The sequence below is a fragment of the Rhea pennata genome, chromosome 1 (assembly GCF_028389875.1).
Source record: "Rhea pennata isolate bPtePen1 chromosome 1, bPtePen1.pri, whole genome shotgun sequence".
NCBI classification, from domain to species: domain Eukaryota; kingdom Metazoa; phylum Chordata; class Aves; order Rheiformes; family Rheidae; genus Rhea; species Rhea pennata.
In genome coordinates this window covers 97,186,864-97,214,040 of record NC_084663.1, presented here as the reverse complement: position 1 = coordinate 97,214,040, position 27,177 = coordinate 97,186,864, and the positions used below count along the sequence as shown (strand labels likewise).

Genomic DNA, 27,177 nt, shown 5'->3' with positions numbered 1-27,177 from the left:
TTCTCTTTCTGAAGGCCCGAGCCAAGCTTCAGTCAATCCTTCCAGCATATGAATTACCATCCCCTGAAAGCTGCAGTCTCTTCACCTGCATCAGACAGCAAAGCCAGCTAAATAAATACTAAGTACAACATATCCACATGAGCAGTGTGGGGAAGAGACCTGCAGAGACTCTGCACACATATCCAATCCCCCTACCATTGCATCACACTTCAGTGGTGCAATTGAGCCCCCAAAGCATGCTGCTATTTATCTAGATTACCACTGTGGATTAGAAAGAATACCCAGGAAGGACACTGATAGCTGCCCAAACCCATTTCACACAGCCAGAAGATATGAGGAATTCTTGAGCCACTTTTCCTTCAATCTGACAAAAAATTAAGTATGCTACACATGAAAAAAAAAGAATATTTTCCATACACCTCTACAGCAAAAGCAGAATGTTTGCTCCAAAACCACCTCAGGAAAACCTAAGGCAAGCAGATGAAAGCATCTAAGATTTAGCAAGCAACAGTGCAGCTCAAAGCACCATCAAAACCAGACACCTTCACATGCAATCAAGTTTTCAGAAATCTCCGTCTGTTTTTTCAAGGCTTTGCAAACAGGCATCCAAATAGAGCACTATTTAGATTTCAAAATCCTGGCTGTGTTGTCTATTTAAGAAAAATATATAAAAACAGTTTGTAAAAAGATAGAAGTCTCCTATCATCTTTAGTCTTTCTTTGTAGAGTTGGACAAAGATACAAAACTTGAAAAGCTCAGTTGCTGATAGTCACTTCTACCAGGACTGATGAGTCTGTAAGCTGCTAATTAATTAGCATATTAGCAAATACTTCTTAAAAAAAATGTAGCATTTAGACCATCCTTCTTTCATCAATAAAAACTGCAGAAATAAGTCAAACTTCAAAATTAAGGATGATCTAACAAATACTATGCAGATCATTGTTTTTTTTTATTCAGCTCACTAAAGCAAAACTGAAGAGATTCTCACTTACCAAGTGAGAAACCAAGACTTTACCAAGTACCAACATGCATTATACCTGGTGCCAAAATTATACAGTTGTTAAGAAATGTAAGGCTTAATCATGAACTCTTTATTCCCCAAGAAGCAAGCTCTGGGACAGCTTTGCTAATTTGTACAAGAGCAGGATAAAACCTATTAGGATCTGTCATGGATGGTTGTTGGCTAGGTAGAGAAATTGCCTTAGGTACTTTATTTATTTTCAGCTCTCCTGAAGTAAGAGTTTCAGGGGAGAACTGAACTACCGAAGAAATTTTTGGTTACGCCTTGAAGTGCTATGCTATTTAAAGGATAGGTAAATTGTACCATACTAGATTAAAAACAAAGAAGTCAGGAATAACAGAAAGGAGAGAGGAAAATGTTTTGTCTTGTAAGGCAGCTGTACCAATAACTTGATTTTGCATTTAACTGCAAGTGATTGGTAAAATAAAAATACCAGAAAACATAGTTTGGTCAAAGACCTGTGGAGAAACACCTTCAGTAATGAAAGCCACTCTTGTGTTGTTTGGTATAAGGGTGACAATGTTCTGTTTGCCTAAACAACGGCAACTTCCGTAAAGAACTGGACACCTGGAAAACTAAGCAAGAGAATGACAGAAATTTAACAATAGGAAAAGCTAATTCAAGCTTTATTTTCATTATTAATTTTACTTTGACCTCCTTTCATTTCATCTGAGACAACAAACCTTAATCCAAAACTTAATGGAAACAATCTTGTGCTCTCCCATACAACAGAATTAACAGAATAATGAAAAAGCACATTTCTAAATAAGATCCACTGTCATTTAAAGTATGACTGCTTAATACATGAAAATGAGCATTTCAGAACAGCAAAATCACTTTTTCCTCCCCCTAGAAGTTTCATTCAATATTTTTCATTTGACTTTCTCAAACAAAAAGTCAGCCCTGTAGTCAGTTAGAAAAAGTAGCTCACCAAATGTATTATCTAGAATGGACAACTGATGCAAAAAGCTTGTAAAGCCAATCTGAGAATCACTGAATGCTTAATGCTTTGAAGCATTCAGCAAATAAACAATGCTTTTGATATTTGTAGTTATGTTTGCAAATGACCTATGTATGAGCAAAATCAGAAAATAACAGTTCCTTGCCTTCCAAATATTTGATCTGTACATTTAATTTGGTGGGAAGGGGGTAGAGAAAGGGAACCAAAAAAAACAAATATTCTCCCCCCTTTTTTTTAATTAAGGTGAATAAGAAAAAAAAATGCCAAAGAACATTATGTACTTACCACACTAGTCATGAAAACAAAAGCTTCCTAATATTCACTCACAAATAAAATATTCATACAATTTAAGCGCACAGGAAACACAAGATAAACCATGAGAAGTCATAGTCAAGGAGTCAAGCAGGATATAGCAAAAAGACTTCTTTCTAGTGAAGAAGGATAGAACATTAGAAGTTACCGTAATTATCAGCATTAGAAAATAAATGTAAGCAAATAAATCATAATGCCCACGTATATTTCTTAACGCAGCAGTATATTCCCCATTTTATTCTAAGATATTGTTTTATTAGACTGAAAATATTTTTGCTTGCTGCAAAAAAAAGGCTGCACAACAGACTGCATCTCATTCCAGTATTTGGACAACATTGTCCAAAAAAAAAAAAAAAAAAAGAAAAAGAAAGAAAATCTACTAATTGAAATTTTAGATTTGCAGAAGCACGGAGGAAATTTTTCTATGCTAAACCGCATTCGATAGTCACATGCTTGTTTTCTATTGTTTTCTATTAAAGTACAACTTCTACTCCAGAGAAGGATGGCAAGGGAAAGTCCTTAAACACTTACTTAACAACCACTTGCCACAATTTGGAAATCTCAAATTCTGGTGAAAGAGATATTTGAATGGAAGAGGGATAGCTCCTAATTCTTAAGTCAAATGAAATCTCAATTGCATTTGGATAGGATGTTAAATAAGATGCTGAAATTAAATATTGCTGCTATTGTTTTATCAGACCCATATTATAAAGATCTAAGATCCTGGCACTTGCCAGAAACTGGGGAAAAGAAAAGAGGGGGGGAATGAAGATTTTTTTAAATGATTTTTTTTTTTATGCTATAGCACAGATGGGACAAATTCAAGAGGTAACATTAAAAATGATAAAACTTGGTTAAAGCCTTTGCACCTGCTATAGCAGATGGATGCAATTAATAACCGAGAAGAAACAGAAGAATTCATGTAAAATTGCTCCCCGAGGGTTACGTTGTTTTAAAATTAAGCTGACGCTTTTTTAATACAATATATTAAGGCAAAGATGTGTTTTGAAGCAGGCCATCTCGTTTACAGCAAATGAACTCATTAGTGAGGTGGATCGACACACACACAGGCCTGGCCCCCCAAATTCGTTATCGTTCTCAGTATCCTGCAAACAGATAATGTATTTTCTAATTGCTCACAATAAAGCAAATTGTTCTGCTATATTGTGTAAAGGAAACAGTATCATACATTTGTTGATTTGCTCCTAGTGCTAGTGAAAGTTTTGGAAATGTGGCCCAAGAGCTTTTATTAATAAGAGTCTTGCCAATGTACTTCAAACGTAGCTTTTAGTAGTTCGGTCTCCATGTTCTAGAAAGAAGTTGATGATAGCAAAATTCATTATTTGAAAACCAACCAAAGTTAATCTAGAGATGAAAGGTCCCATATTACAGTGTGTGCATGCACATATATTTATACACACATATATACACACAGAGAGGCTATGTCCATACCTGTGTACACTAACTAGGGTCATGGTGATCTAGGCACATGATGATCTGTGATGTTAAGCTGATAGCCTGTTTCCTCATAGCTTTGGCCCATGTCAGCTGCTGTTTTCCCTAACAACTCCCACGGAGCCTGAGGGATTAGCACAGGTCAGGGATCACTGGTCTGCTCACAGCTACTTTGTTTCAGGGGATAGGAAGGTTTGCTAAGAACTGTGGCTGCCAGCCACATCATGCCACGTTAGCTGGCCCCTGGGCCAGAGAGCAGTGGCTGGCCCATTTTATTTACAAGCACAGACACAGTCAAATTTAACTTATCTTTCCAAAACAAGGGTAAAAGAGTATGTAAACCCTCATCAGAGGTAACTAATGCAGCAACACAGTATTATAATGAACTATACTGCAGCAGCCTGCTGGAGTGAAGATTGGTTTCCGCTGTGCAAGATAGCATAGAAACCTTGAAGGCAGTGTTTTTTCAATAGTCCCATAGCAAAGTGGACTAAACTACAAGGCGATTTCTATTTCCTACATGAAAATCACCTGTCATATTTCTAGAAACCAATAAGAAGAACAAAACAAAAAAGTAAGTAGGGTTGAGGACCTGATGACTATAAATGTCAGTAAGGTGAGTATTTGGAGGGAAAAAAAAGTAAAGGGATTCATTTAGAGGTTGCTGAATTAATTGGATAATAATCTAAAGACAAGTTGTCAGTTATCACCAATTTTCTCTAAAGTAATTAGCTCCTAAGGCAAGAACGGAGTTGGTATACCAACTTAAATTATCAATAAGAGAATTCAGTGTAACAGGTGGTAAGTTTTATTTGCTGTCTCTATAAAAGTGTTGTAATTCAGTTTAAAAGTTACCCGCAGTGCTGCAGCTCAACCCCAAAGTCACAAACAAACAGCTTACGCTTTATTTTTATAGTTCTGCAGAGGCTAGCACACCTGAGAAAACTATAAAATAATAGCACAAAATGATTTGCCTTTTATTACATTTTAATATTCTTTACAGTTATTACAAGTGACTAGGTGTAATAACTGGATATTGCGGGCTGGTGGGGGGACGTAACGTGTAAGATGCTGTTTATTTCTAGAATGGACTAATTAAAACGTACTTAGGCAAATGGTCCTGGAAACTTAAAGAACAGAACAGATGGACGTAAGGCACCAGAACAACCTGGGATTTTAGCTGCTCTTGCAGCCTCAGCTTTCACGCAAACACTGACCAGCGGCTTCCCGCTGGGGAGCACGGCACCTTCTTAAGAGCTGCAGCCACTGAACCGCTGCCTGACAGCACGCTGCAGGACGCTACATCCCAAAAAAGCAGCACTAGCGCTGCCTTTCCGTAATCACATACGTATGCAAAATATCAAAATACTAAGAGATGACTTTAAAAGTTTAAGGATGCTGGGATACTCAGGGTATTTTAAGTGTTACAGCCAGCAAGGATACATTTCAAAATCAAATTTTGAAACAGCTGGCCTAAGCCTTTATAGGCATTGCTGCTGTTATCACTTAACTTAGCACATTGAATATTGTATTAACCCTTAAAAATTATACATACATAAGAGCAATACGTTATCTGACCTCGTCACTGTTCTTACATTTCAGCACATTTTGGCAAAAAGTTACTTTAAATGGAGCTAAGGCAAAAAACACAAGTCAACACAGCTTCCAGACCACATACATTGACTAACTGCAAAAGATCAATACTATTTTAAATAGGTGGTGAATAGAAAACAAGGAAAAACCAACAAAAAAGCCATCAAGTCATCTTTCTTACTTGCAGCTACTGTTGATGGCTCTTTTACGGAATTCATTCAAGAACAGCAACATAAACTTTCATCTACTAGGCTGTCTAGCCACTCCAAGGAATGAACGTCACCAGTAGACCAAAATAAAGTTAACAGATAGTACGAGTTAACTGTATAGATGCCACAATGTTAGCTTACTTCCAATCTCTTGTACCTCTGTTTTTGCCCTTTCCATCAGGCAGTTGGGCTTTCCAAGAAGTGGTATGATTTCATCTTTTTGGAAAACTGTCAGGTCAGAAATCCTTATCTTACAAAGGGATTTAAGAGTTTGGAACAAAGCTTCTTTCTGTCTTGATTCCTTCCTCTATCGTATTTTGAGTCACAAACACCTTCACTCCAATCCATTACTGGATTTCACCAAATCCTTACAGCGCAGTCATCCAGGCATCATTACATGACTGGTTAATAACTTGGCTAGAGTGAGGATCAGTCTCAGATAACATACAAATCACAAAATTTTTCACCTTTGGGTTCCATCCTGTAGCATTCTTATACAGTAACTAAAATACTTATAAGCAACAGATCAAAACTGTCATTATCTTTAATATCATACTGAGTACAAAAAGCAAGTATCAGGGGAGAGAGCTTGTAAGTATGGGAGATCCAGGGATGCATTCTAGTTGTAGGTACATAACTTGAGGGCCTTAATTAGAAGTCATACTTACCTACGCATGTTATATAGCCCAAACAAAGTTTCTCTTTCTCCCCTTCTCACAGAGATTCAAAATATCTGGCTTAGGTTTCTGCTTTGAATCCCTTCTGGTGGTTTTGTGGACTCTCAGTGGACCTACATACAGGTAACCAGCTTCTTAAGTTAGGCTATTAAAGTGCTTAAAGTTCAGCAATGGGAATACCCTCGCATACATCCTTCAGGATACTACCACATTAACACACCACTACTGGCTTGCGTCAAAATATTCTAGGCGGCCACAGCCTTCAGCCACCACCTTTCTGAGGGCCTTTTGCCCTCATGCACCCCACAGATCCAGCTGGTTACACAGGCAAGGTAAGTCCTTACGCTCTCCACCACTGAGAAACACATCTCTTGAGCTTCAAACACATAGCAGCTGCTTGTTCCTCGCTCAGCCTTACCTCTCAGCTGTCTTCTATGAAATGGTCCTTTCACTCTTTCTCTATGCTTGAAACCACAAAGGCAATGCTGTGTCTTCTAGTCTTTTCACAACATAGTACACAAAAGCCTGAGCCATCTTTTAACATCGTTGCTACTGAAGACATATGGATCTCTCACATTTTATCCCAGCAGGTTTGCTTCCAAAATTTGTTCATATGGTCCCTCTGAGGACCGTAATTCCCAGAATACCTATACTTACTGTACAGCCTACACAATGAAAAATGGCTTTTTGAAAACCACTCACTTTCCTGACAGAGCTTCCTATTCTCTTAATAATGCAACACACGCACATAGGGATGCAGGGAATCAAGCTGCTTACTCTGGCTGGCTTTGCACTCAGATGAACTGCAAGACAATATGACTCAGCTTCATACAGCTGAAAAGTGCAACTCATAGATCATAGCTCTTGGCAGTGTGTGGAATATGAGCAGAATGACCTAACAACAAATGAAATAAAAAAAGAAAAAGAAGAAGAAGAAAGAACTAAAGATTTAACAAGCTGTGAAATAAAGTTAGACTGTCTGCTTTACCCACAGCTAAACAGGAGATAGCAAAAGAAAGGCTATCCACTACCAACCTAATTTTGATGCAAGCAGTGCTCCAAAAGAGGAAAGGATATGAATGGCTGCCAGAGGAAGAGTTTTAGAACAACATTTAAACCAGCACAGGAAAGAGAATAATTTAGAGCATCCACAGTGAAATGAGAAGCTCCCAATCCATTTAAGGCAAGTATCTGCCAATTCATATTTTAAAGCTATAGAGAATCAATGACCTTTGAGAAAGACATTGATATGATTTTATTGTTATGTGTGCGCCCAAAGGACTAACTCAACAAAATTTAAATCAATGGAAAGATACTAGTACTTAAAACAAGTGGTAACATAAACAAAAGGAACAGCAAAACTCTTCCATTAACAACTTTCTTTTCTGTTTTTCCTGACTTTACTTCATAAAAAAAAAAGGCAAATTATTTTAAAAGATCTCTAGAAAAGACTCTACTGCAGACAATACACTTCATGGTATTCAGAAAACCGAAACTTGGAACTAAGACTTATCTAAAATAATTTAATTCTCATTAAAACAGCCTCAGAGCTCCATTTTTTGAGTTTCTCTCTTTAGCAGGTAATTATAAAATTAACATTCATTAACATCATTATGCTCTGTGCTGTCTTCTGAAAAATCTTAAGTCAAATGTCCTGTACCATTATAATAGGGTTTCTAGGCTCTCCAGCAGCACACACAGCTTTAACTAGAAAGTCTTTGCATATTCACTCATGACCTCTCAGGGCTGCACTGCAAGCCTTACAGCCATCACTGCTTTTTGCAGCTCTCCAGCCCAAACTTTTAACATATGAAATCTCAGCATTTGCTTAAAAGCAACCCTTCCCCCTCTCAAAAAAACAAGAAGCCAGACACAAGGAAAATTAGTTCCTGTTCTCTGTGACCACAAAGACACTCTCAAAAGCATGAAAGGGAAGTGCTAAGGCAGAAAAACCCGAAAGACAGCAACAAAAAATACTGATTTTTAACGCACAGCAGCCTTCAGCGAGACTAGAGTGCAACTGCTGCTGCGGGGGAAGGGCATAGTGTCCAAAAGGCCCTATCCACGGCGTGAGACCCCGCAACCCAACAGAGCACCCCAGAAAAGCCCCAGAAACCCGAAAAGCCCTCACACCTCCCCCCCCCCCCCATACCGGAGCACCCCGCGCACCGCCCCCCCCAAGGAGGGGCAACGCCTGAGGGGCGGGACCGGAAGCTCCGCCTCCCTCCATCGAGCTCTCCCGTTGGTCACTACTCCCATCACTCTCAACTCGCCCGCCCCCTATTCTTTCCCGCCCCTCTCCCCGTCTCCTAAGCCGTCTACCCCCCAACCCTCTTCTCCCAGCTCCTCGCTCATTTGCTGGAGAGCACGTCAAGCAAAGGCGTCTGCCCCTTCTGATTGGCTGCGCGGAGGCGGGAGGGGGTTCCCGCCTGTGGGAGAAGGGCTCCCTCCTCGGCGCTCCCGCTCCTCTTGCCCCCGGCTTCCTGGCAGCGCGCATGCGCGGGGCGAGTGTTGTCCTCGGGGTGGGCATGTTACGGGGAGAGGAGCGGCCGCCAGAGCGCCGCGGGGAGGGGGAGGGAGCGGGAGCCGGGCCGCCGCCGCCGAGCCAGCCTTACTTTGTAGCAGTGAGGGAAGATCATAGCCTGCCGGGGGCTGCGAGCGGTGCCGCATACCGATCTGTGCGTGTGCATATCTCTATCTCTTGCATGTGCCTGTAGGGCTCTTTTCTCTCTCTCTCTCTGTCGCTCCACACACACGCGCGCGCCCGTACCCACCCACCGGGCGGGCCGGGCTGTGGCACGGGCGAGGAGATGCGGCCGGCGGGGCAGTAGCTCCCCATGGTCCCCTGCGGGGCAGCGCCCGCCCGTCCGCCCGCAGCGGCGGCGGCGGCAGCAGCAGCAGCAGCGCCACAGGGCAGAGCCCCGCGGGGCGGCTGCGGCCGGCGCGCGCGGAGCGGAGCGGCGACGGTCGCCCAACGGCCGCCAACGGCCGCCCCCGGCGCAACGGCCGGGACGGCGCGCGGGCGGCGGCGCGGGATGCGCCGCGCCTGCCTCCTGGGGCGGTGAAGCCCGCTGCCGCCGCCGGAGGGAGGGGAGCCGAGGGGAGCCGAGCCGAGCCTCGTCCGACGAGACGCTTCGCCTGGGCTCCGCGCCGCCGCCGGCCGCCGAGTGGGCTGCGGACGGGGGTCGCGGATCCGCTGAGGAGCTCCCTCCTCTCCGCCGGCCCCTGGCTTGCCTCGGCGCTTCCTCTCGCTCTCTGTACACAGCCTTGCTGTTACTGATCCGTACGTATGCGTGTGGGGCTGGAGCGAGCTCCGCGTTTATACGCCTGTCCGTCCGGGCAGCCGCTCTCTGTGCATGTCTTGCAGATTTGCTCCTTGCTTCTGTATTTGCTGCCTTCTTTTTTTTTTTTTTTTTTTTTTCCTTTTTTTTTTCCTCTCCCTGTCTCCTGCCGCATGGCCCCTGTATGTTTTCCGCTTTTTGTTGTCCGGCGACGGGCATGTGCCCGGCGGCTCGGGGTCTGCGGGAGCCCCCGCAGCGGTGGGGGAGCGCGGCCAGCGCCGGGCGTGTGTGTGTGTTGGGGGGGGGGGGCAGCCTCGGCCGGGGCCCTCCGTCTGCGGGCAGCCCCTTCCCCCCTTCCGCCTCCCACTTGTTTATATTGATGTTGACAATAAATCCGGGATCACTTCTGGCAGTGTAAACTCGGCCGAGGTGGGTTTACGCTGTTGGTCAGGAAAAGTTAAAGTTGTTGCTAAACATGCGCTAGTCTTGCCCTTTCCTGCCTGCGGAGGAGGAAGTGTTACCTCAGTGGCTGCGGCTAGTTTTATGACAGAATGCTTTCGGGGCACCTTGTGAGTCTCTGTTTCTGTGCCGTTGTGCCCAGCTTGGCGCCCAGATGGCCAATTCCCTCAACGGCCGGAACCCTCGCAAGGGGCGGATTCTGGGCTTCATTGATGCCATCCAGGATGCTGTGGGCCCCCCCAAGCAGGCAGCTGCCGACCGCAGGACTGTGGAGAAGACCTGGAAGCTAATGGATAAAGTGGTGAGTGTGTGTGGATCTCTGTGTGCATGCATGCATGTATACACACAGTGAAGAATGAGAGCATTTAAATGTGTACACATGGGGAAGCAGTGTCTTCCTGAGCTTTGAATGCTATGTTGTGTGCGCCTGAGAAGTAAGAAGGCTTGTGTTGTAGATTATTTAAGCACCACTCCTCTTTTTTTTTTTTTTTTTTTTTTTTCCCCTGTGCCCTCTGGCTATGTTTTTTTAAATCTTGGTTTGTGGAGGGAAAACAAATATGTGTACTTGCCTTAAGCTATTGTTATTTTCAGATCCTTCCAAATGGCTCAAACTTGAAGAGCTTTTCTTTTTTCTTTTTTTTTTAAAAAGTTCTTCTAAACAGATACTCTGTATGTTTTCTGCAATATACTATAGGCTACTAAGCAGCCTACTAACAGTAGGCTGTTAGTCTGCAGACAAGACCTCTGAAACATGTAACTTCAGTTAAGCTAATCATCCTAGGAGACATACTCACGATTGTTGGTGCTTGTAGGAATGTGTGTGGAGCCTGGGGGACAGCACTCTTATCAGTATAGTAAACAGATTTGTACAGTACTCTTAATTTTAAGCGTGTTCTGCACTTTAATGTATTTTTGAATACTTCTACTTTTCATTTTGAAACTGTAAATGTAGACTGTACTGAAACTTATTTTTTCAGGAAGCTGGAGAGTAGACCATAGTTTTTTAGATCTTTTAGCTTTCTGGACCAGCTTGATATATTTTGGTTAGCATTGTGCAAGATGGCAGCTTGCTTTAAATTAGCTAGGAAGTTTTCTTAGCAATGCTAGGAATAGTTTGAGTATAACACAGATAACTGTTCAGGAGGCACAGGAGAGGGCTCTGCTTTGCATGTAATTAATACTTGAGAGCTTCCTCTTGAAGCTGCTGAGAGTTACTACTTGTTAGGCTTGGGTCTTAAAGCAGGACAGTTACAACTTTTTAAATCAAGTTGTTGATTCTCCATGAACTGGCCTAGCTGTTGGCTTTCCCTGTGGGTCTTGTAAAATGCAGATGTTTCCTAAAGTTTGTAAGTAGTTATACTGACATAGTGGAGATACTTAATGTAATGTGCCTTAACAAGTGGTAATTTTGAAACACTTGAGTAAGTGCTTACACATTTTTCTGTTTGATGCTCCAAGAGTAGTATCTGTATTTCTACCACCATTCCTGATGTTAATTACAAACTTAAAAACTAACCTGGGTACAAATGGTAATTATCATAAAGACTTTGTTGAAGTTTCCTTGGTAAGGATAAGGTAAACAGTAAGCATCATGTAATGAGAAATGCAAATACGAACACTTGGAAACAGGCAATCTTCTTCTTCAGTAGAAAGAAGTTTTCAGTTTGTAAAACTGGAATGTGGTTCACTAATGTTGAAACTATGTAGATAATGTACAGCTTGATTTCTCCCTGTGTCAGGCCACTTGCAAGTCTATACAGTAAGGTTGTCATGTGATTGGGTTGTATATCCATGGATACCAGAAAATCTTAATCTTGTTGCTTAGACTTATGGATTGCTTTTACTCAGCTTTTATAGGATAACTTTATTTGTCACTATTACAGCAGAGCATTGAAACAGCCAGTGTGGCCTGTTCTGTAGAATTCACTGGAAAGGCTGGACATTGCACTTGTGCTCTCTTTTTCATTTCACTGGATAAGTGTCCTCAATTTGGATCTTTAATGTATCCTCTTTAAGCTACTGTCAGTTAATCGGATTTTATTTCTAAATCATATTAAAGTATACCAGACAAGATGATGTCATAGTGTGAGAATGCTGTAGCTTGCTACTTGAGTTTTTAGCATTTGGTACTTATAGTGAAAGGATGCATTTGAGCAAATTTAATGTGTTGACAAACAAATATTTAGTCCGTTAGCCTTATGTGGCAGTAGGCACAGGAAGGTCATTTTCTCCTCTGCCTAAATGAAAACCAGGGATTCAAGTCAGAAGTAGAAACCTGTCCAGTTGACTTGCTTCAAATCCCATTTCTGGAGTTTATCTGATGACTGATTTCTGCGATGGGTCACTGACTAAATTCATAGCTAGTGAAGGCAGCAGGCTCTGCAGTTGGTGGGCTGCCACCAATGGTAATATTGTGGTTTTGAGGCCTATTTTGCTTCTTGTAATAATAGTCATCATTCTTGTTTGTTCTTTAACTAAATTGCTATGATAACCATCTTTTTGCTCCAGTGAAGTAGCTAAAATTTTCTTCCATTTTAAAGATGCAAAGCTTTGGGAGAATGGAAACAAAAGCAAAGCTATTACCTTCACCAAAGAACTGAAGAAAGAGCAATGTTCAAAACTAGGAGCACAGTTCAATTTCTTTTTTAAAATTCCCATTCTGTACATCTTACTTCTTCTCTTTTCTTCTCTTTTTTTTTTATACTTTGACAGGTGAGACTTCCTGCATGAAGTAAAATTTGTTTTCAAAAATAAGGGCTTAACTGAAACTACAAATACTGCTATTCTGTAGGAACTATTTTGTGTGACTGTTTTTATGGTGTATGTAAAAACTGTGCTTGTTCAGAGATACCATGCAAACTTCTGTCTGCAAAAATGGTAATATGCCTTGCCTTAAAATTGTTAGGTTTACATGATAATGTTTATTTTGCTTGGGTTTATGCTTCAGCTACTTAATGTCTTCTCTTCAAACTTCTGTTATCATAAAAAAAAAAATACAGATTTTGAAAGAGTTCTTTAACAGGACAGAATGTTTGGATACTGCCCCTGGTATAGACTTGTTAGTAATGTTACTATAAGCAGCATACATCCAGGGAAGACGAAAGTAATGCTTTTTGTTATAAGTGAATATGAACTATTATCTTATACCAAAAACTTCCTTTTATTTTTTTATCTGTTAGAATCTATACTTTTTCAGGCTTATTGATAGGCTTTTTGTATCAATTTACAATACTAACTGCATTATTAGTAAGGCATCAATTGCTAGCAAGAATATGCAGTTTTCCTGCGTTTTTTTCATGGCTAAACAGTAGCTTTGCCATCAAAAGCCAGGAATATTTTGTTGAGTTCCTTTACAGTGCAAAGAATGATACTCCTTTTATTGTTTGGAAGGATAAGCCTGCTTTCCAGTGTTGTCCATCATTTATCTCTGAACTAATAGCAAGCAAATTACTATTTTTAAAAATGCTCTATGTTTCTAAAAGTTCGTAACCTGTGAGAGTTATTGTTTACAAATAACTCTAAATGTTCCTATTAATAGTATTTAAATTGTACAGGATGATTTTTCTAAGATCTGGAGCATGATGATTTTGTAATCTAGAAACTAGCCATGTATTACTATTATAAGTTAGTAGTTATCTTGGGAATGACTTGAGGGGGAATGCTTATTGTGTAAACATGGGAGTAGTTTAATTACTCTATTGCTCTGGCTGTTTAGAGTTGGGCAGCACTGTTGTGCGCATTCTACTTATGTGGATTTCAAGCCAGGAAACTTCTGACTTGTTTTGAACAGGCCTTCTTTGATACAAATATTTAAGCAACTCTCAGTCACTTTTCAGTACTCTTATGTATTAGGCCTGAATATAATTATATCTTCTACTGTGAAGATTAATAGCATATTTTCTAAACTGGTTGCTGTGTCATGGCACACTCGATTGTTTGACTAAGTAAAATACGGATAGCAATTTAATTTGCTATTTAATATTATTCTAAGAGAAAGGTAGATTGTGTTACAAAGCTCATAGTATTGACATGGTGAGTAAAAGCTGTGTTACCTCTAACTCGTTTAGTAATATGTTCTTTAAAAAAAATTGTGTTCATCAACATCCAAGTTTTCAACAGCATCTAAGTGTCTATACAGAGTGCAGTTCATGAGCTTGAAACTGTGTGCTTGTTAGTTATTCTTTGCAGTGTGTAAGGTAGTTACGTTATTCTAATGTGCAACCTCGCAAGTCTCTTAAATGCCTTTGTTCCACAAAGGATCCAGAAAAGGGTATCATCGATCATAACCATGGCATTTTTCGGTGTATTTTTTGGTCCTTCAATTAAAAACAGAAGTTGATTTAAAGGCCTGCAGTTTGTTTATACTACTTGTGCAAAAGGATGAAAATTTCAGTATTACATAGAAAATCAATAGAAAAATGGGAACTTCTCTTTTCCTAATCAGCAGAAAGTATAAGTGACCCTCCAAAGTCAGCGGTGCTTGTGCAGCATTCCTCCAGTATGGGAACATATGGCACAGTTACAGTGTGGTAGGTATTGAATGAGCACTCACTGTTTTCTCAGCTAAAAACTGGGTAATCAGTCAGCAGTCTGTGCTTGGTAGTTACCATACATTGCAGTTAATGTAATTTCTGGCGGGATGTATATGAAAAAGGAGCATAACGTTCAGATTTCATCTATTTTCATGATTAGCCACCCCCTCATTAAGTTCTTCAGAATTCATAGCTGGTAGCATCGTGTGTTGTGGTTTTCTGGAGAATTGTTACAGCGACTTACTGAAGAGCTACTTTTATCCTGTCTGTGGTACTTCAAAACATTTTTGTAATACTTTGAGTTTTTGTACTTTATGGCAGAAGATACTAGTTCAGCAAGTGCTTTTCAAAGTGTAATTTTGAAAGTGTGCAAGCACCGATTCTCTGCTCTGGTCCGTTCATGGCAGCTGAAAACTGAGCATTTAGATGTTCTACTCGTTAGATACTTGATCAGTTTTAGCTCTGTAGCTTTCCTGGTATTGTCTTTGACTAGCATTATGTATTTAAACAGATTGTGCCTAGGGGCTAGCTATACTTTGCTTGAATTAAAGTTACTTTTTCCAGGGCCTTCCACATAAAAGTGAACGGGAGATAGTTTTCTGTGAGAAATCTGTTTAAATGCGATGGGAATCCATTGCTCTCATCTCTGAAGATGGCATGAAATAATGTCCTATAATTTAAGTCAAGTTTCTGAAAAAAATGTTACACTTAAACATTTGTTTAAGTAACCTTTAAGGTATTGATTAACTAGGCTTTTACTGCATAAAGATTTTGTCAGTAGTAGTGCACTGCCTTCCCACCTCCAGGTACTGTTGAGGGGAAATCATACCGAAAGAAAGTGTTTACTTTTGAGTTGGAGTCCAGCCTTTGAAGCTGATAAATCTTCTCCCCGAAGAAAGAAGGCAAAGTTCTCATAAATTTTCCCCTCTCATCTACCCCCCCCAGCCTCTGAAGTATTTGTAAGGCTCTTCCAGGCTCTTCGTGTATTGCTGAGTGCTGAGGGTAGAGTTAGTGCTGAGGGTAGAGTTAGTGCTGAGGGTAGAGTTAGTGCTGAGGGTAGAGTTAGTGAAAATTTGCAGAGGAAGCTGTAGTCAAAAACACAGGATAGCTTTTGACAGTCCCATTCAGGTCTTTAAACTATAGTGAGCAAGTTTTACTCTTGAGTAGCATTTATTCCAAATACAGTCATGTTCACTCACTGCGGGACTGTATTTTTGAGCTGAGACTAGTAGCACAACCACCTAGTCCTTTTATGTAATAGAGAGTCAGAGAAGGGCTTGATGCATCCTAGCAACGCGATCACAGTGACCTATATTGTCAAGTACTTGAAGTTTTCAAATTTATGAATGGGGGTATTTCTTTGCAGAGTGGTGGTGGTGGTGAGTTGTTTGTTTGTCGTTGCCCCCAATGCCCCTCCCGCCCCCCCGGAACTAGAGTAAGCTTATTTGGAAGTTTCAGAGTTAATTGTGTCAGTCTGTTCCTGATAGGGTAATCCTTTAGTCATTAACAAATGTAGTAGCACTCCATTGTTTCTGCAATTCTGGAATACACACTTTGGACCTTTTCTGAGTAAGATAATAAAAACAGTTTTCCTTTCTTGGCTTACGTCAGTGAGAGAGACATTCCTTTCTTGCTGACTGAATGATTTTCATTTTTTTTTAGCCTGAATGCTTGCTAAATATATACATGCTTACTTCCAGTCATAACAATACTCAAATCACACAGTGATATGATTCATGTCCGCTTCTATGGTGTTAGGGAGGGCTTCTGTGTAAAATGTAGTATGGCGGTTTTTATTTTGATTTTCTTTGGATTTTTGATTTGTTTGTTTTGAGATCTGTTTTCTTTTGAAGAAAGGTATGTATGTTACTTCTGTTGGATTGGTAAATCTTTTGCATCAGCAATTGTCATTTCATACTGCTTCTTTTTAATTGTGAACTTATGTGGTACATGTCAGGACATCCTGACTCTGGAAACCATATAGTTTGCTAGCCAGCTCTTTACAATGTACTTCCTTTGGACTGAAACTTCTGTACTGTCAAAAAGAAAAGGCAGCCTTGTACTACCTCACTAGATCACTGATTTGACATAAATATTAGCATTTTTTTGGAGAAAATGCATAAGACTAATTGAGTTGTACTGTAGGAGAATTTTTTCATGACCTCCTTAAGGGCTTGTGCTGGAGTTGAAGATTCTAGTAATGTGATGAATTGATCTCTATATATTCCGTGAAGCCTGGTGAACCATGATGACCACAGGATCCTGTTCTGATCTTTATATGACAGTATTTGATGATGCTAGACTAAACTAAGCTTTCTAGAACATCTGAAAAAAAATCTTTTTTTTTTTTAACTGGATGTCCTTTTTGTATGGTTGAATGGACCAACTGTTGAAAAAAAAAGAGCAATTTGCTTATTCCCATTGTTTTTAAGGAGTTCCTAATATATATGAAACACCTCATATTCTGCTTATTGACATTTATTGAAAAGATAGGTTTCAGAAAGAGAAACAATTTCTTGATCATACAATATAGAAAAAGTTAGGATCAGTAAGCAATTTAAAATAATTGGAGTCTTTACTTGTACTCTTTGACTTTTTTCCTGAATAAAAGTTTTCTCTTTAGAGCTATATTTTCCCTTGTGCTTGTTGCTTTGGAATGTTTAACACCTGGTCAGTGATAGGGATATGCTCCCAAAACAAATTACAGATGCAACAAATCAATCTTTATTGATTCAAGTTTTTACTAAATCAGAAATCATAAAGAATACAAATTCAGTTGAAAAATATGTCTGTGATTTTTATAAAGGTTTCTTTGGTAATCCTTCTATTTTCACTTCTAACTGTGGAATTCCAGTTTTTGTTTTCTTCTGATTCTGCTACTAAAAGGAGTTCAGCTATGTCTCTGCATTTATGCTTTTCAGATCTGTCTGCACATGTAAAATTCTTTGCTTATGTTCTTAAAGTCTCCTTAAAGAATTCTTGCTATCAAATTAAGTTCAGCATAACTGAAAGTGAATTTTTAATCTCCTGAGTCTCTCTTGTTAGTTCTTTCCTTGATCTTTTGGACTGCTGCCATCACCCTGCCCTCACTTAGGCACCTGGACCTCTTTTTTACAATTGTATCAGAATCCTTGAGATTTAGAAACACGATTAACTAACAAATAAAACCTTCTGTATCCATCTACTTCACTAAAACTCTCATCCAGGCCTTACCATTTTGTTTGTCGGTAAGTTTAGCTTTCTTTTTTTCTGACCTTATAAAAATGCCACATAAAAATGTTATTGTATCCAATTTTTGTGTTTTTTTTTTTTTGAGAATACTGCTGCAAGCATCTCCTAACCACCACTTTGACCATGTTGACCCTTTCTTGTTCTCTATCACATTAAATACAAACAATTTATCTCCCAGTCTCTCTCATGCTCTATCTCTTCTTGTATCAGTCAGGATTCAGAGGAAGGCTTTTGCCCTCAGATAGGTTTGCAATTCCAAACTTCCTCACCTCATGAGAATTTCCGAACATCTTTGTTTTGTCTTTCCTTTTAAGTTAGGAGAAAATCTTTTATGAGCACTCTTGGAGCAGCTATTATTTTAGAGCTTACCTTGAAACTCTTCTTTGCTGTTTATGTCTACAATTGCTAGTGCACTGAACCACTGCAGCATGCTGAACAATGTTGTGTTCATCTATTTGTGTTTGCCTGAGTCCATCTACTGTCTTTTTGTTTCCTACTGAGACTGTAAATTTCTCTGTGGGAAGGACTGTGCATCTGTTTTACAATACTAATCAGATGGGTTCCTGATCCACTACTTGGTGTAGTAACTGAAAGAATAATAAAAATTTTGAGTAGCAATGGGTCAGTAAAGTGAGAGGGGCTATTACATATGTTATGTTTTAAATATTTTATTTGAATGGTCTTAATATTTCTATAGATAGTTAAGAATTTGCACTGTTCTAATGATGTTAGAATGATGTATTCTGTTAAAGTTGTTAGTGCTTGACTTTAGTCTATTCCCCCTATGTTAACGAGGACCCCAGTTCCCTAAATCCGATTGCCTAATGTGTTTGTGTGTAAACACTTCATTCCAGAGGAGAAGCAATTATAGGCTTGCTTTGCTGTTTGTAATGCGTAACGTCTATTATAGGCAACAGTTTTAAGGTAATGAATTTCTTAACGATGTAGGTCTAGAAATGAGGAGTTTCAGCAGTAGAAGTGGAATATAGCTTCAAGTTTACAGCGAGATGTATTTAACATGAAACTTTTTTTTTTTTTTTTTTTTTTTTCCCCACCTGGAAGTGCTCAGGATACTGCACTTTTTGAAGTTGGTATGTTAGTAGGAATAGGAGTCTGTTTTCATCAATATTAAGATGTTTTTATGGCCTCGTTAGTTACCTCAAAAGAATGTCAGTCATTAATGTGTAACGTGGCCATCCCAAGATGATACCTATAAAACCTTTATACCACATGGATGTAATTTTTTTCATAAGTATTTGCGTATGTACAGCTGCACTCACATGCAGAGTGTTTTACCCTGGAGCGTTTTAGTTGAAGTGCAGAATCACTGCTTGGGTAGCTTAGCACAATAGCACTTAAAAACTGTCTGTTAATTTTAATCCATTTGCACTCTGTTACAGAACATTACAGACCCAGGTAGCTAGAAGATAATTGCCCTAAACTGGTATATATAGCTCGTCAGGAAACAAGAACAGTACCTTCTCCTTCCAGAAATATTTCCAATGGAAACTAGACTCATATAAAGGTGTTCAACAACTCATCTGAAGCTTGTTTTTTAAATTAATATTTATTATTCAATTAATTGATGTAACATTTAGAAACATAGTGATTCCAAGTCCACAAAGATTTTGTTACAACTGTGAACTGAAAAACACTTAAATTTATAATATTTTGTTTTCTAGATTACAATGTCTGTTTATGAGTGATTTAGTTTCTGTTTGTCCTAGCTAAAAGCTTTTGAGCCAGTGACTTCAGACCCTTGTCATATGTGTAGAAATCTCAAGCTTTGAGTTCCTGTGACTTTTAAGGAGGTACCTAGTTGTATAGAGAGAAGAGAGAGCTAACTGATGAAAAGCTAAACTGTAAGATCAGTTCTTACTAGACATTCAAAAATCTGTAGGGAAGTTCACTTCCAAAATTACTGCTTTTGACATTTGATGTTCACTATATTTTGATAATATGTATAGTATATAGTGGACAAGCAAAGGCACTCTTGCTTAAAAAAAAACAAACTATAAACTACATAAATGTGGAGAAAGATGGATTAACCTCTGTAAAAGTGGTGGGTTCTTGCCTTTAAAATTTTTTTTTTTCTTTTTAATACATATACCTTTGACAATAGAGACTCGTCAGGGATTTCTCCAGATATATTTGAAGTAGGATTTAATTCTTTGTGCCTGATGGTTGGAGAAGTATGCTTGCACCTACGAGTTTTAAGATATTAGATCAGCTTTTGCCACAACTTATTTCTTCTCTTTTAAACATTCTTTTGTTTTTGCTTCTAGGTAAGACTGTGCCAAAACCCAAAACTTCAACTGAAAAACAGCCCACCTTACATACTTGATATTTTACCAGACACTTACCAACATTTGAGACTTATACTGAGCAAATATGATGACAACCAGAAACTTGCACAACTCAGTGAGAATGAATATTTTAAAATCTACATTGACAGTCTTATGAAAAAATCAAAACGGGCTATAAGACTCTTCAAAGAAGGAAAAGAGAGAATGTATGAGGAGCAGTCACAGGACAGGTGAGTAACATATAAAAAAGATTTGTCTTGCTTGTCTGCATTCTTAATGTTTGTGGCCATTGTATTTTGACATTTTTAATTATTTAAAGAGCAGAAATATTTATTGTTTGGATTTGTTGACCCTGCAGGTCAAACAGTAATTTACTGGATTTGTTCCACTGTGTGCTCTTATCTGTCACTTTGTGACCTTTAAAACTGAGTCCATTTCCTTCATAAAACATTCATTTTGTTGTAATTACTTGTTCAGAGAACCTTACAATATGTAGTTGTTCATCTGGCATAGAGAAACTCTTATCTGTCCAGAGCTTGACCTCTGTAGCCCACTTCTGAAAACGGAGGAAGCCTTGATGGATATTGACTTAGTGCTTTCACAAGTGATGAAATGGAACAAATGAATATTCACATTTTTGAGGAATTGTGTGATGTTAGCATATGGTGATAATAATGTTAGCCTTGTGCTGAGAAGTATTTTGAGAAACCTGATGGATTCTTGATTTGCAGTGATTCAATTCTGATAGTAAGGATGAATCTGCTTTGTGTGTACTTCTTTGGTGATGACCAAGAAGGTTTTTAATATTTGATAGTGTTACATAATATATTTTTACAACAATGTTTCAAGAAGTTCTCTACAAAATCTGTAGTTTTGCTTTGGAAAGGAATACAGAAGTTGTTCTGTGTTGTGGCACTTACCACATGGCAGAGGCTAAGTGCCTATATCTTTATATGTATTGAAGTAAAAGTTACATTATGCTGTTTCCAGAGTCTTTCCTTTTCAAAGGAGATAGTGGAGAATGGGAGGTGGAGAGGAAGTGAGTGAAGGATTGAATTCCTGCTGCTCTGTCTGCACCTGAGCTCAGAGACAGGGTTGTAATATAGTTTTACAGCTGGTGAAACTGTTGGTAGTAGTAGTGAAATATCTTGTTCTTGTAAATGTCATTGTTGATATGTTTGATTTAGACGAATATTCCTTCCAGACCTTTAGAAATGATGATAGCTAATCAGTATACTATGATAGTCCTACTGTGCTTGATAGCTTATCTGAAGCTTGCTTAACATCTAAGGACTTCTTAAAAAGTATTTAAAGACTGCCCAGCTGTTAAGATATTTAGAGTAATTTACCTAAAAAGAACGCAGTGTGCAGTTTGAACTATTCTAGTGATAAGTAAAGATCTTGATAACTGTTAATTTTCTGTTTTTATTTTTTTAGTAAGTATGTAAAGAAATGTTTTTCACTGCAGAGGCATTCTTACTCTTACCAGAACTTGTGGAAGAATTATTCAGCATTGAGCCAATGGGTGGTTCTTTTCATAACCCATTTGCAGTATGTACAGAAGTCATTGTATTGCAAAGGAAATGAGAACTTTTTATGGTAAGGGGAATTTGACATGAATGACTGCATTATGTAAACAGTTTTTATTTTGACTTCCCTATGTTGTATGAACCCCAGATTTACTTGTGGTTTTGATCAGTTAGCAATAAATTACAGCCAGTTTCAATGTCACTTTTTCAGAAACAAACTCTGCCAGAGGCACTGCATAGTCATTCCAGCAGTGTCTTAGTAACCGTATCTAGTTGCTAGAGTTACTTTCTTCTCTCAAATTACCTACTTCAGTTCCTGCATAAGGGTGGTAGTGATGATGTAATGATGTCTTCTGTGAAGCTGACAGCTTTTGAAAAACAGTTACCATGTTTATTATCACTGAAGACATTCTTGTAAGATGATTGGAAAGTGTTAGAAACAAAGCATACCAGTACAGAGCACTGATTCCCTATAATTACTTCAGAATCTCTGAATTTGTATTTCAGAAAGCAACAATTACATTAGCTTTATTGCTGCCTGATGCCGTTTGAAGCTTGGAGAAATTGTGTCTCCTGTGTTAAAACTGAGAAGTTTCCTATACAAACTTGATTCTGACATACAGCAGAAACTAAGATTTGCAGTACTTAAACGAAAATTCAGAAGCATTGTCCCGGCAATTAATGCTTTGTGCCATTATAAGTCAAAGCTTTCATCTTCTTCATGACTTCATGTACCCTGTTTCATTTACTGGCAGTGTTTTATGTATGTATGTGTCCTGCTTTAAAGTTGAATGAAAGTGTATCCATTTGCTAAGCTGTATGATTAGATATCTGTTTCCTCTGACACTTTAATATCCTTAATCGTTTTAATTCTTGGTGGATTAATAAGAGAAATTGTCAGATTTTTAGCTTCTTTGCTTTGAAATAAGTTTCCATTGACCTAAGTAGGTAGTTTTTTAAGGTTGTAACATAAACATAGAAGCAGTCATTTGAAAGTGTTTTTTAATCCATCTTTTTAAAATAGTCAAATTCAAGTGTTGTCAATTTAGAAAAAGGCAAACCGAATGCTTCCCATATGTTGACACCTGGCCAATTTTTGTGGTTTTCAATCTTGCTTTCCTGTTTTGTTTTTTTGTTAGCGTTTCTCTGTGGTTGTTGGATAAAAGGTCATGAAAATTAAAAACAGGCTACTTTTGAAAGTGTTTTCAATATGAATTTGATTGGCATGCTTTTAATCTATTAGGGTTATTGAATAATCTTTTTACTTGTTACAGTAGTAGTACACTTAGGAACCAGTGCTGATATAAAGGTGATTTTTATTTACATTATCACTGAAGACATCTAAACTCCTCTGATTCATAGAATCTTTGGGAGCTAAAGTTCATGATAAATTCTTTACAACAAACGAGTGATCCACTCAAATAATGTACAAATAGAAAGCTCATAGTGTAACAGTGGTCCTCTCGATCCTGTGTTCCATGCCAACACCAATGATAGATGTTTTAGGGTGGTTGATGCTGTCATTCTATATTCTATAGGATGAATCTTGCTAAATGGTGTTTCTAAAAGAGAGTATGTGACTTAAATCTGTTTTAATTGTTTAGTGTATGTGAGTAATATCTATCTTCTGGATATGGTGTCTATAGTAGAATGTTTGTCCTTTCATAGCCCTCTTTCTTAATGAAGTAAGAGATTGTATTGAATAAATTCTGTGAACTATATTATTGAATGCAAGAGATTTTTTTTTCTATGTGTAAGGTAGATTTGTTGCAGATTTTATTTTTAAAAGATTATAAACACAATCTTATTTGAATTACTGGGTCAGGTACATCTATTCTTTTTAAATGGCTTTTTTATGTCTTTGAAAGTCTGTTTTTTTTCTCTTTTTTTTTTTTTTTTTTTTTTTGTTTGTTTGTTTGGAAGCAGACTGAAGCTGGAAGGCATCGTTTCTGTGAAGTCTAAACTTCCATTTGTCTCGCTGCTTTCCAGAATTATGCATCAAAAAAGAAATTATGACTGTGTAGACTGGCAGTTTTTTTTTCCAAACAGATATGCTAGCTAGGTGTAGAAATCAGGCACATAGGTTACAATATAAAGTATAGAAGAGGAATAAAATGGCAATAGGTAGGTTACGTTTGGATTCCTTCAAGATGTTGGATGTAGTCTTCCAGGCTAGCATAATTGTTTCTCAGTATGGGAGACGAGTTTGAGCTTTCCTCTGCTTACCTGTAAATAGCGTCCTTAGAAGGATGCGTCCTGAGGTGAAACTTCTATTTGAACAACTTGTTTGTGATAGGTTTTAATTTTGCATGCCTTGTGCTGTATGTCTCATATATGAGGAGAAGAAGAAAAGTATAAAGTCAATGTGTATACCAGTTATAAATTCGTTAAGTGGTGCATACATGGTTCAGCCAAAATTAGTTGGCTGCTCAGTTGCAAATAGCATTGCAAAAGTCAAAGAGGAGAATCACATGAAAGGTCAGTATTTCTTAGGTAGCGTGCAACAGAAGTGAAGGTGGAAAGGGAAGAGCTGAGGCTGTTTTGGGGATGAAGAAATAAAAGGAGTGTATGTAGGGAAATAGAGTTAAGGAAGTCCTTCAAGGAAATCATAGAACCATTCCTGTTTCTGCTCAGAAAGTCTTGCTAAACTCTTGCTTATTTAGGCATTTTGTATCTTGACTGAAATTTTGTACTCCTTGATTTTACAGCTTGCTTAAGTACTTCAGTTAGCCCAGAATTCTTGCATTCTGTGTGCCTTCTAGGAAGGTCTTACACCTGTGCTTCATGTGATAGATCAGATTCTCCTTTGTTACTGTTCATGTAGTTCCTTGCCATACAAAGCTGTGAATCATTAGTGTATTTATAAAGTGTATATATCCATTTCTCCTCCCTCGGTCTGTATTGACAGCTGAGAACAGTCTTTTTTTTTTTTTTTTTTTTTAATTAAATCACTGAGCTGACCCATCAAAGTACACAGCATTCTCAATAGAGACCTTTCTAATACTGATTTTTCTGGCCCATACCCTCCTTATTCTGTACAGACTCATTTAGAAGTTAAAGGTGAGCATTGCTGTGGACTTGTATTATACCAGCTGCAATGCAGTAACAACCAATTGTGTACTTTTGTCCTGTGGTAAGTGTAAGGTAGCTTACCCTCTTGCTTTGAATTACCTCATGTTGCACCAGAAAGTAGCTGTTTATTTACAGAAAGTTACAATGTTTGTAAGGTAGCCTAGCCTGGTAAGTTGTTTATGTTTGCAAAGGGGAGATTTTGTTGATTGGAAGAACAGCAAGGAAAAGTATATTTTTAATTCAGGACAGTTTTATTTGGACAAGGTAAGATTACTTTGGCTGATTATTGGACAAGTAGAATGAACAGATTCAGAAAAGGATGCATGTAGACAACTGTACCTGTTGAGGGGTAAGGATGGTAACATTCAACAGAGTGGGCTAGATTTGAATTTGTCGCCTTGTGGTGAATGTTACTAGCACCTATTCAGATTCCTCTGATTTGTCCCATTTTCCAAGCATTTTATTTATTTATTTTTATCTTTAGTGAATTGTGATTTGAATGCTTTGGTTCAAAGTACTGCTGGTTTGTTCTGTTGTGATCTGTTAACCCTTATACTAAAGCTATGTTAACATATTTTAAAGATCAGATATATTGACAACTTTATTCTAAGCTTGTAGGAGTCGAGGCAAAAGAACCTAGCACTTTACTCTCACGTATTTATTTGTGTGTTTTTTAGATGGTCTTCTCAGTAGATTTTTAGGAAAATAAGCTTAATAGTCCTTATCTCAATAGTCTTTCTGAGAGTTGACTCATTACTTCAACTCTTGTGCTGTCCATAAAAGAGATGGAACATTTTCTCTTTCAGCATAAACATTAACAACCTTAAAATGTCATAACTGGGAGTGGAATTTGGCTATAGGTGTATTAGAATAAAGAGGCTTCTTCAGAGAAAAAAGTATATGTGACTGACTGGATGAGGTTGTGTGGGAGGAAGAAATGCAGTGAGTTTTTTTAGGAAGTTTTAATGCTACAGTGAGAATTTCCTCACTCTTCTCCTTCTCCCTGTTTTTTAGGCCTTATGTAAAGCCAGATGTAAACTAAAACAGTTTTAAGAAACTGTTTGGCATACCTAAATCATATAAGTAATTGAGCTTTAGTGCAAATTTAGTGAACCATAAGCTATTTGCTATTTTTAGTTCTAGTCTAAATTAAACAAGGAATGTTATTTAGACAAACCGACCTCTCTGACAAGGAGGCTCTTGTTGCAGGGGGCAGGTGAGAACACGTGGAGGTTACAAGCAGTTGGGCAGTGTTATGACAGCTTGTTCTCAATATAAAAGTAAAGAGGCTATGTGACTCCAGTTGTTGTATGACAATATTTCAGTTTCTCAATTAAGTATTTTTGATCATCTTCACTACCTGAGAGGATATTACCAAATGAGAACAAATAAAGTACTAGTACAAAATAACCTAAAGGCAGCTATTTATTCAAACTGTGGACAAATACAAGGATTTTAAAACTGCAAGAAGTCTTAAATAAGAAAATAATGGTTTCTAAATTCTTACTATTGGTTTAGATCCTTGATTCATATCTAGTTGGAAAGAGGAGGGGCAATATGTGTCTATTTGGGAACAGCTGTGCATGTCTGGGCAAACTGTGATTGCCAGCTTTAAGTAGAGCTGTATTTTTAGGAGATATTGGAGGAACAAGGTTTTTAATTCAGAAAGTGGATATGCTTTCTTTGACAGAAAACAATCTTGCTGCTGATAAGAATAATATATTGGCATGTTTCTTTATTCTTTCGTCAAGCAATTTCAAATGTTTTAACAGCACAATTTCTGTAAGTCAGCTCCGGAATATGGTTTGCTTGATTTGGAAAAAAGTGAGTTGAAAGATTGTGCAATGAATGCAGGTCTTCAAAGAAAACAAAATAACACACAGAAAGAACCAACAATAAGTAGTGTTTGAGAAGAGTAATGATTTTAATGCATAACACAAATAAAGAAAATTGGTAAGCCATCTTGTATATGGAATAAAACTTTCTGAGCAAGCAAATCAGTAAGTGTGGTTTACCTTAGTAGTAATGTATATAAATAATACATTTTGAATTTTCTGTTTTGAGTGCAGCCAGTGTAAAGCTGAAGGACTAATTATTGAAATGTTTTGTATTTGTCTCTAGCATATGATAAAACATGGTGTGCTTTCACCATGATTTGCTCATATTTCTCATGAGAAAATGATAGAACTATTCTGTTTTATATTGGAAGATCTTAACCTTAATCTCTGCTTACTACCTGATTCATTACATTGTGTAAAGTGGAATACACATATTGGAAAAATGTTTTGGTTTTACACTTAGCAAAAATTCTGGCAGTTCAGAAAAATGGTGAACAAATAATAGTTCAATCATATGTTTGTTCATTTCAGTCATCATTGGTCATAATTCTCTTCACTTTTTTTCTGATATGTTTGATGCAAAAGTAGATTTAACTGTGTTTTTCTTCTAATTTGTAAATAGACTACAAGGGAAACTTAAATGTAGGAGATGTGTATGAAACAAACGTTCTGGGAATATATAGTGAAAGATTATAGTCAAT

At 38.2% G+C, this 27,177-nt stretch overlaps 1 protein-coding gene across 3 annotated transcripts in view; it reads left to right on the top strand.

Moving 5' to 3' along the window:
* The first annotated feature begins 8,842 nt into the window (after positions 1–8,842).
* Positions 8,843–27,177, top strand: part of CBLB (Cbl proto-oncogene B) — a 141,781-nt gene continuing 123,446 nt past the window's right edge. For 2 of the 3 annotated variants that reach the window (XM_062596627.1, XM_062596622.1), the window contains exons 1-3: positions 9,387–9,511; positions 10,111–10,269; positions 20,017–20,267. In XM_062596627.1, coding sequence (XP_062452611.1) covers positions 10,123–10,269; positions 20,017–20,267 — 398 coding nt within the window. In that variant the 5' untranslated portion in view covers positions 9,387–9,511; positions 10,111–10,122. Of the gene's footprint in view, positions 8,907–9,386; positions 9,512–10,110; positions 10,270–20,016; positions 20,268–27,177 lie in introns of those variants that run through there. The other variant, XM_062596613.1, reaches the window with a different exon arrangement.